This window comes from Saccostrea echinata, unplaced genomic scaffold, assembly GCF_033153115.1.
Source record: "Saccostrea echinata isolate AGI-Se365-2 ecotype Australia unplaced genomic scaffold, CSIRO_AGI_Sech_v1 ptg000012l, whole genome shotgun sequence".
NCBI lineage: Eukaryota > Metazoa > Mollusca > Bivalvia > Ostreida > Ostreidae > Saccostrea > Saccostrea echinata.
In genome coordinates, this window is record NW_026889761.1 from 1,387,671 (window position 1) to 1,399,027 (window position 11,357).

General features: G+C 31.0%; 1 protein-coding gene across 1 annotated transcript; it reads left to right on the top strand.

Moving 5' to 3' along the window:
- Positions 1–4,004: 4,004 nt before the first annotated feature.
- LOC133185196 (fibrinogen C domain-containing protein 1-B-like) lies at positions 4,005–11,127 on the top strand. The gene is made up of 4 exons (XM_061320289.1): positions 4,005–4,139; positions 4,713–4,809; positions 9,546–9,710; positions 10,823–11,127. Exons 1-4 carry the CDS (start codon positions 4,008–4,010, stop codon positions 11,065–11,067), a joined length of 639 nt encoding a protein of 212 aa, XP_061176273.1. The 5' UTR covers positions 4,005–4,007; the 3' UTR covers positions 11,068–11,127.
- The last annotated feature ends 230 nt before the right edge of the window (positions 11,128–11,357 follow it).

An 11,357-nucleotide genomic window follows, 5' to 3' on the forward strand; every position in this document is an offset into this window, starting at 1 on the left:
AAATCTGACCGCTTAATTCTTGCAGAAAACTGTTGAAATGAAATTAAAAGCGGGTCCTAAGGAGATCAGTGTGTACCTCATTGGACAAACCCTAACTCTTTTACAGACATGTTACTCTCAGTGCTTCGATCCCAAAACTTTAATCATTAGCAATTATGAAAATTCGTCAGTACCTGGTTTTAACCTTTTGACCAATGCTGAAATGGCAATGTGTATGATGGTCTGTAACAAATTTGAGTTGTGTCGCTCAGTGGATTGGATACGCGAAAAAAAAGATATGCCAGCTAAACACGAGATATGCCATCAAAAAAGTCAGTAGTTTCATGACCGGAGGCCGCATCATTCATGTAGATCGGGAAAGTTTTCCAAAGGCAAGCAATGTATCAGACAAAAAAAAAACCACATATATTGAAGCATTAAGATTAAAACAATTCGATCAAATATCAAATGAGTCACCACTCTAAGTTGAATGACTTTCAGCACCTGACGGCCGATTGTCCCAAGCATACCTGTACCGAGGATGCAATTTGTCTTCGGGGTAACTGTATGCCTGTTTTAAAAGGTAACATCTAAGATGTTTCATACATTTCTGTAGGTGATGATTGCAACCCTAACCCTAACCTTAGGTAGAACTCAGAGTTTTTTTTTTTTTGGCGTTCGATGCGCGTTAACGGCTCCGCGTCAAACGTAACATTTTTAACATAGGTAGTGCTATTTCTTCCCCAAGTGCTGGTACTTGGGATGAATGAGGTCCTTGGATTAAACCTTAAAATCCGAGTTCTCTCTCACGGAAGGCGTTGATGCGAAGCAATTCCTTCACTGCTACGGCCGTAAGAACCATCCGTCGGTCAAAATTTGTGGTACTTCATCTGCTTTGCCATCTAGATGAGTGAACAGTTCTCAAATGAGACGTTTAAACATTCAATTAATCAATTTTATGATGTCTTGTTTAATACAAATCTGTCTGTGTGTTAATAACGATTACTGGACATCATTTTCTTCCTTATTATTATTTGTTAGCAAATTAATAAGACAGCGACTAATTATTTTACCTTCATATTTCTATAAACATGATTATCACTTAAACAATTAAAACATTCAAATTTAAAATCAATAAAGATACAAAACAAAATAATAATCGGAAAGAATTTATCCTTTTTTCATCTTTTACGAAACATCTTACATATGGAAAGGTTTTGTGATAATGAAACACCCAAAAACACGCACCTGATGTAATTCATTTTTAACTATATCCCTAAAATTAACAAACATTAAATTTCCAAAATTTCAAATAGTGATTCTGCAAAATTTTGTAAAATCAAACTAAAATAATTGAAATGTATTCAAATACATTCTAATTTATAATTAAATTACATTTGTAAAAAATTAATTGTACAAGTAACTTTGATTGCAAATAATTGACACAACTACTAATCTAATTGAAAGTATTTTATTACATTTTCAAAGTAATTGATCCCAACCTTGTTACTAGCTGTATTAGTGACTGTTTGTCTGCTACTAGCTTACTAGTATTTTCTTTGTAAATTTTTAGTCTTAATGCTATAAAATTGTCTTTAACGAAACATGGCTTTCCAGCCAGTCTGTTATTAAAATCTTTTTCCTTCGTCGAATCGCTCCGTGATCGGGAGGTTCGTGAGTTCGAATCTCGGCCGCAACTAACCTAAGTCGATAAAGAATGGGTAGCAACTTTTCCTTCGCCATGCGCTCGGCACTTTCAAGTGAAAGTTGCAGGTCTTTCGGATGAGACTTTAAAAACCGCGGCCCCGGGTCACGGCAGACGTTGGCACGATAAAGATCCCTCACTGCTCTATGGCCCTGAGTGCCGAGTAAAGGTCAAAATTTGAAGCCCTATACCGGTATATGGTGACGTCTATATATGAGTGAAAATTCTCGAATGGGAAGTAAAATAACATACAATCAATCAATCAATCCTTCGTCGAAAAATCTTAGAAAAATTAGAGTTAAGATGATAATGTGTTTATTTGTGTTAAAGAATGCAAGTTCTTGTTTACATAATATGTTTTTTGAGATTTTCCGTTTTGTTTTTTAATAATTTTTCATCTATCAAATTAATCAAGATAAATTAGTTCAGTAGACAATTAATTTACTTAGTTGGTTATGCAGTGAAAAAACATATAAACAATGAAATACTCGGTTTATAAAGGAATTGTAACCACAATGCAGAAAAATACAGTGCATTTTTCTGCGATCACTGATGAATGCGATCATTTTCCTATACACACAAGGTTTACATTTTCCTGATTCATATTTGTATTGGTATTAATTATTCACATAAAATGAATGAAAGTGCCTGATAATGAATACCAATTCATTTATCTAATATGTCTTCTATTTTATTTGATAATTTGTGATCGAAATGCAATAAAAAATGTCCCTAACAAAATATCTATTTTAAGCCAATCTGTAATTAAAATTGATTTTGTTTTGTAGGATAAACCTTATACATTTATAAAACTTATTTATTTTTATCTGTATAAATTATTTACATAAAATGGATGAAAGTGCCTTACAATGAATTTCCTTTTGATTGAATGAAAAAATTTACCCTTGGAAACTTGCTTTTAAATATTTTTTTTTTACAAATTATTTTAAAAACCGAACATTACTTATTTAGAAGTAATTATATTTATTGATTGGTAAACAATAATAGTTTTTCTTAGGAGTTAAATATCCATAGGAAATAAATCTCTAAGATTAAACATCAGTTATAACAATTCTCTCGCTCCTGACCTGACTTACCACTGCGTTCTCTTAAATAAAAGTTCTTTAGTACTTTTAGAAAATTTAAAATCACCTAATTTTTAAAATTCTATAGTCGCCCGCGTGGCGCAGTGGTTAGAGCGTCTGCTCTAGAGTCGCGAAGTAAGGAGTTGATCCTTACGTCGCGGGTTCGAATCCCACTGTGGGACGTGGAGACCGGTCCTTCGGATGAGACCGTATAAACCGAGGTCCCGTGTCGCAGTAGGTGCTGGCACGAAAAAGATCCCTCACTGCTCAATGGCTGTAAGTGCCGTGTATAGGACAAAATTTGCAGGTCTCCACCGGCAAGTGGTGGCGTCTCCATATGAGTGAAAAATTCTCGAGAGGGACGTTAAACAACAAACAAACAAACAAACGAATTCTATAACATCAAAACGACTTTTTTTATATGGCGACCCGATTTATCCTGATAAATTTGAAATAAAAAAAAAAAAAAAACACTGTCTGTTCCATCTGTTTCATTTTGGACGTTTTAATGACTATTGACGACAAGACCAACTAAGAAATGTATTACAAACGAGGTCAATTCAGCTTGTCCATCGCCAGCATTTCTTATTTATGTAGAAATATTCTGCTCGACTTACATATATTGTTCATGTTTCCCAACTTATTTGCTACCAGAGAGCATGCTCTGGGTACGATCAATTTTTAATCCGAGACAGACTACTCACACGTAAGTTGATGTAACATCGATCTATTCAACAACAATTAATCTATGCATTTTGTAAATTCTATGGTCGTTATTATAACCTTAATAGCAAGAATACCTACCACTGGGTCGTATTTTGGCTGAATTGCTTCATACCAATTGTTAGACCTTTGTTTTTACTAAATTTGGCATCTTGATCAAGGCATAGGGCTCACGGCGGGTGTATCTAGTAAAAGGGGGATGCTTACTCCTCCTAGGCACCTAATCCCACCTTTGAAATTTGCAGGGGCTTGTGTTTATGCCCTGTTCACAGAATAGTATTGATTGTAGTTTTTATGAGATCGTTCGCTGTTCGTTATCTTAACATTTTTAATTAATCAAAACAGGGTTTTCTTTAATTTCTTTTCCTTTTAAAATTTTAAAACTGATAAATACAATGTATGTATGATTATAATACACTTCTCATCAAGACGTTCCAAAATGTATCTTTATAACCTTTGTTAATTTTAAGGCCTTTATACTGATTATTGATTTTTTTTCACACTGAATAGAAAAAATGTATAAAGACTGTTCAGATATTGTGAAAAGAGATCCAAGCAAGAAAGGACAAGATGGAGTTTATGTAATTTACGCTGACATCCGAAGAGAGGTCTACTGTGACATGACGACAGATGGGGGTGGGTGGACGGTGAGTAGTGTTTTAGTTTTTGAAAGATTACCGAATGATCAATAAAATTTCCTTTTATTATCTATTTCAACTTTAACTGTAGAAAATCTAATACAGTTGCAGATGTTAGAGTTTATCATGAAAACAAATTTAACAAAACTTTATTATGATGACAGTATGGCTGTGTGACTTGAACCTGTCCCTCAACATAAGCACCTACATGAATAAGGAATGGAAATCGAAACACCACCATTATATTTGGTTATATCATTAGCCAAACATTGAGGGACGAACCCTAACATAGCAGTAGACTTTAAATATGCAATTCTGGAATTTAAATGTGCTCACTGGCAGTGAGAAAACGAAGAAACTAAACACAAAATTTTGATTTGGATTTGGATTCTTAACCCTTTTACAAAGAGACAATTGTAGATGTTCAAACAATTCTACATTACTCAAATCTGTCCCATACCGCCTCTCTTTCACAGAATAGTACACATTGCCATGTTTTCTATAGAAACTTTACAGGAGAATAGTGGTCGCTGTTTATTTTTACAAGAAGCAATAAAATGAAATATCTAGTGTTGTTTACAGGTCATTCAGAAACGACAGGATATTGACGTCGATTTTTACAGGACATGGATAGAGTATAAACACGGATTTGGGAATGTCACTAAAAACTATTGGATAGGTATGATCCTATGTTTTTATTTTATATAACTTGATTAATTGGAATTTTCATATCAAAAGCAAAATATACATGTTTTCATGTCCAGTTAACCTTACAATTTCAATATTGTCGACCACGTAATGTAGGCAAAGTTGATACGATATCCTGTTTACATTGTATTTTCTGCCGATATACTCGACATTGCAATATCTACACTGGAGATTTGAAATATTATTTTCATCTCTGTTATTGCTATGTGTACATTGTTGATATGATTAATTTCACAACATTTGCAATGTCATTTTTATTTTGAAATCTCAGCAATGCTATTATAACATCAAATTAACACCAAATGTAATGTAAGTCCTACGGAAGCGTAAAGGTCTCTACACTTGTTTTGTTATAACTTGTATATAGTCTTATATTTTATTGTCTTATTAACAAATAAAGTGTTATGAATCCATATATATACACCTATTTTAAATTGTATTTAGATGTATGAACATAATTTAATGCATCTTCTTTTATTTCATTGATTTTATTGATATAAGTTTTATAAACTTACAAAAAATACTGATTTTAAGATATCGATCAAACAAGATATTCAATCATATCAATATTGTAATGTCGATATGTAAAAATAAATATGTACTTATATCGATATAAATTGATGAATATTTCCGAGAAAGAAGTGGGGAAATATTGTTATTGAATGAACTTCGTGGGGTGGGAATTCTAATAAATCTTCACTTTACTCCGGATGCAGTGAAAGATCCTGTACCATGTATTTGCTTTCTTTTACGATTATAGGTTGATACAAATTCAAAAATATTTTGAAAAAGGGAGATGGAGAGACATCAACAATTAGACATAAGTATAGTCATAGCGGCTATTGTACCCACCACCACTTTTGAAGAGGGGAGAGAGGCAAGAGTATCTTTGTGCCCCTTATGTATACTCCTTATTTTTAAACCTGAGTAGAGCAGAGATCCGCTAATACATCCCAAAAATAAAGAAGACTACTCAAAATATAATAATTATTTCCCTGTTTTTTTCTTCTCATAAATTTTATTTGGATAACCATACACATTCCCCATTTTAACTTTGTGAATAAGCTTGTTGAGATTGGCTGAAATAAAGCACTAATTATTTTACATTATTTTAAGTAATAAGATGTTACATCTAATGTGCTGATAGTTAATTTTTATGTTATATATATATATATATATATATATATATATATATATATATATATATATATATATATATATATATATATATATATATATATATATATATATATATATATATATATATATATATATATATATATATTTATATATATATTTATATATATATATCTATATATATATCTATATATATCTATATATCTATCTATATATCTATATATATCTATATATATATATATATATATATATATATATATATATATATATATATATATATATATATATATATATATATATATATATATATATATATATATATATATATAATTCAAAAGTAATTAAAAGATGATGTCACACAATAATCATAAAAGAAAATGCACAGTTTTTTCCAAATTTCATTAAACACAAGCGCTTTCTGGATTTAACAATCCGTCTTCAGGTGTACAAACGTTGAACTGATTATTTTTGCTTGGTAACGTTAACTTTGACGCCATGACGTCATGAGTGTCTTTGCAGGGAAGGAATAAATCCATGACGTCATGGTATAACTTAAAATTTCGGGAAAATTGAATTGGACAATAAATCATGATTTTCTCAGTCTCAATAAACAAAGTATTTAAGAAATTAATTATACAAAAAAGACATGAACTTATCAAAATATTAATGTTTGTTCAGTTTAGGTTAAAATAGATTTATAAAGTAGTTCTCTTTCACTATTCTCATTATGGCTGAATCGTTCCTAAGTTTATAAAATGGAATAACTTTTACATTTATTTTAAAGAGAGTTTGATGACTTTTTTTATTTACTTATAAGAAGAAATATTAATTTTATTACATATACTAGTAGATTTCATTTCTTGTAATTTAGAATGATTTGATTATAATTGGTATTTGTTTCAATGGGGACAATCTAACTGATCACCTCCCTCTCACCCTCTTCTTCTCTAATATATTTTCTTTATAACCATACAACGAATATTTGATACTTTACACATGACACCGTAACATTATGCATGTGCCGTCAATTAATCTATGATATGTGACGTTTCATTCCAATTCCCGCGCTCGCGAAGTTAGAGAACAATATTTTGCAAACTTTTGCCCTAGAAATACTAATATATTTATATCAATTTATCTATTATGCATATAGTTTTATTGTTTGTGTCGATCTTACTACTTCGATATCTTTAATTATCATGCTTAAACCAATATTTTTCATATCGATATTTTTTAAAGTCGAAATAATCTTTAAAATCCATCATACAGAAAAGACGCTTTAAATGATATGAAATATCCTAAAACAATACTACATATAAATGAAAATAAGAAGTCATACCAGATTATGGAAGCGTAAAGGTCTCTACACGTGTTGTCTTATTTTCTTGTACATTGTCTTACTTTTTATTGTCTTATCAACATGTAATCGAATTTAATGGAAATTGAGGAGGAAAAAATACAGTATATATAACAATTCCACCGTGACAAAAACACAACTTGAAAGCTCAGAATACATCATGATTAGTATTAAAAATCTTTCACTATGAAGTATACTTTATCTTATGTTAAGGTAGTCCGATTCTCAGGTTCTGAAAATCAGCTTTTAAGTAATTGAAAATGCTCAAATAGTAACGAAAATTTACCCATGGTATTTCTTTCAAGTATATCAATATAGTTAATCAAATTATATGGGGAAAATTATTAAATCTCAATTATATTTTCAGGAAATGCGAATAAAAACACCAGCTATGCATTTTCTTATTGAAGATTGATCAATAAATATATTTAGGATACAGAAATATAGGTATCCAGGCATTTGGAGAAAATTGCATCTTTTTGTGCTGATACAATATTTTAGTTCTTCTCTGTACTTTAATTGTTATGTAATACATAGTGTAAAGGCTTGTGCTATCATTGCTAGACGTCACATATCACGTCTAAAATAATACCATGCTAATAAGCACTGGTATCTAATGCTAGACAAAAGAAAATTCGATTTCTCTATAAATGAATGCATTTTTTTTCTTTCATGGGGTACAAATGTCAGTATAAATAGTATTGCGTCAAACTTCCAGCTTTAGAGCCTGGCATGTTTTTGGACTGTGGATTATCTCCTAAGTATGTATAACAAAATGATATAATTTCTGGTTTGCTTGGTAAGTTAGAGTGATAAAAAGTAATATTAAACTTTCATCTAAATTTGTTTAATCTGATACGTCGAGAAACATTGCTTAAAAACACTATTACCCACTGAATAAAAAAGCCACACCCTCCAGCTTAGCAACAGTCAACATTGCTTGACGACGGGTGATATTAAAAATATATATATATTGACTGCGCAGAATTTATGCGCGCAAAGTTCACTGTAATATGTATTTGTATAGGACATTCAGTATAATATAATAAATATTGCATGTAGTTGAGTGTAACATTGAAAATTTTCACCCCTCGAAAACCATTGTCAACCGAGGCGCAATATTTATATTCATATTCACAACTTTTCCCCCGTGTTTTACACCTTTCCTTACACAAGTTAAAATGTATTTTTAATACGGTATTTAGAAACATTCATAAAATCCATGATATTCTATAAGTGGTCTATACGATGACCACTTGTGTGTTGTAGATCTTGACGAGTTGGCTAAGAAGAAATTTATTTTGTTTATCAGCATAGAGCATTTTTCTGCATAGAACATTTTTCTGGTAAAGGTTGTAATTGATTATATTTTGACGGTGTTATCTATCCCCCCTAAACGATCGCATTGTGTTACACAGTAAATGCATGGATGTGTTTTTTCCGAGATTAAAATGTCAAGTTTGTTCACGGTAAAAAAAAATCTTTTGTGAGGAAAAAAAATCAAATGCTCTTGTTCTCTTTTGTTCCTTTGAAATCAGTTTTAGATGTGTGAAAATGCTATTTTCTGATCGGACAAAAGAAAATAAAAACGTCTATATGACGGATAGTTATACCAAATTTCAGATATCGTTATTGACTACCATATATGGAAAACGTCCAGACCTGCTAAATGTGAACTTGTTTGTTTATCTCGGATTTGCTTCGCACTACATAGATAAAGTGTCTTATGACGTCACAATTGAATGTCATCCTCGTTCATTTGTATCTCAATCATTAGAAAAAGTGCGATGTAATCCTAAGCCAATTTGATTTTTACCAATTTGTGTCACAATGAAAAAATATCTTTATCCTTCTCCCAGTAAAGGCAATCAAATTAGAGGATACCGATTCATAATTATCGATAATTTGTTGATGAATTTTGTGATTTATAGAATTATGATCACGGCATCTCTTTGATCTTTGCGATAACCATAGTAGAATATCATATAAAAGTAGACTAGAAAGAACGATAGTATTGTTATATCTGTATATTAATCAGAAAGCTATACATACTTTATTTTTATTGTATTTATTAGAAATGAAAAATCAAGAATATATATATATATATATATATATATATATATATATATATATATATATATATATATATATATATATATATATATATATATATATATATATATATATATATATATATATATATATATATATAGGAAATGACGCAATCCACGCTTTAACAAAGAATAAAAATCAAGAACTCCGAATTGATCTCCAGAGCTATGACGGAGAACAGGTCTATGCTGTGTATACCACATTTTACATCGGAGATGAAGACAATAAATATGCATTGACAGTATCTGGATACAACGGAACAGCGGGTGAGTAGTGGGATCCGGTTTGCATGTTGACAATATATGAAGGATAACTGCATAGAGTGCAGAGCATGTACATGTATACGTAATGAAGTACATTGAGACAGAGGGTTTTTACACTTTTCATTTTTACGAATTTATATTCAAGTTCCTGATCACATACTATGTTTTTTTTAAAAGCTTACTTAAATTCTTCCCAAGCCATGGGGCTCTTAGGCTCACATACCCAATTTCTATAGTTCTAAGTGGCTGAGAGTCATTGACCTCTCTTGAGACACCATCGCAAGCAAACTCCCAGTGCAAGTCTTTACTTATTTTCAGGTGATATTAAACAATTTAATGCATATAAGTATCGTATGCAAGGAAACATTACAATACAAACAGTTGAATTTGAATCAGCAACCTTCTGACTGCTTGCCATACGCCTCTGGCCACAGAACCATGAAATCAGATATTTTTCATCATTATCTTTTATTTTCAAAAATTTAAGATGCCACAGGACACAAGGTACTGTGATATGTTTGCTCACAATTTAAAAGAATCAGGAATAATATCTTGACGTTTTAAAAACTCACATTTACGTAAAACTACGTGAATGTAATAATTAGCAGTCATTGTCGCAAACTAGTTTTCGTTCTTTACAACATATTCAATGTCCAATTCTAGTTCAGTATAAGAGAGATTGAAATGTAAAGTAGTTTAAACTAACTGTATTTCTCAAGAACAGCAACATTTTCTTCTCACCATTTATAACAAGTAACTCGATCCTGCAATCACCTTAAGAAGCTCTCTCTCAATGATTCCGATACGAAGACGTTACTAGCCACGAAGAGTGACGGAAATACGAATAGGTGCTTAAAAGAAAGATTGTGGAACCGAGTTTCAAATTAACATATCCAATCATATTTTAGATATTTTTTCTTGCCGTCACGCTGAAATTATCATTTAAGTATTATCAACATCCTAAAAGAGATCAGAAGGTGACTCTTTACATGGTAACACGTTTACCACTGAAGACCTGGACAATGATAACTACATTGGCGTTTACTTTGTTACGATAAATATCTTATACATGTAAATAATTAGTAAACATTAAAGTTAATTGTACTCTTTTTCAGGTGACAGTTTGGCTTCTCACAATGGATATAAATTCAGCACAAAGGATCAGGATAACGACAGTTATGATGGTAACTGTGCTACAAAATGGCACGGAGCCTGGTGGTACGGCTGGTGTTACAGCTCAAACCTTAATGGAGAGTACGCTCAGTCTGCCTTGTCTGGTTGGGAATACGTGACATGGGAACACTGGAAGTATGATGAAGCATTGAAAAAGACTGTGATGATGATTAGATACAAAATCTAGAGTTAACGTATAAACAATCCTGAAATAGTTATAATGAAATGATACTTAAGTTTTATTACAAGCAGCATCTCTATTTGATTTACTTCTTACTCAATATTAATAATTATTCTATGTTTTAAATAAGGTAAGCTATACAACACATCTCTATTTACAGAGTAAAATCAATCTAGACATGTTTATATTTATTGTGACAAAAGATTTTAAAAACAAGTTGCGTTAGTATTTCTTTATTATTATTCAATATCAATGAGTTAATTTCATGATTTTTCTGTTAAGTCTAAGTTGTAATT

Bases quoted from the DNA above. Each gene is read 5' to 3' on its own strand.
- LOC133185196 (XM_061320289.1), top strand. From the start codon at position 4,008: ATGTATAAAGACTGTTCAGATATTGTGAAAAGAGATCCAAGCAAGAAA. The intron at 4,140-4,712 runs GTGAGTAGTGTT...TGTTGTTTACAG, and splicing joins CAGATGGGGGTGGGTGGACG to GTCATTCAGAAACGACAGGA. The intron at 4,810-9,545 runs GTATGATCCTAT...ATATATATATAG, and splicing joins CACTAAAAACTATTGGATAG to GAAATGACGCAATCCACGCT.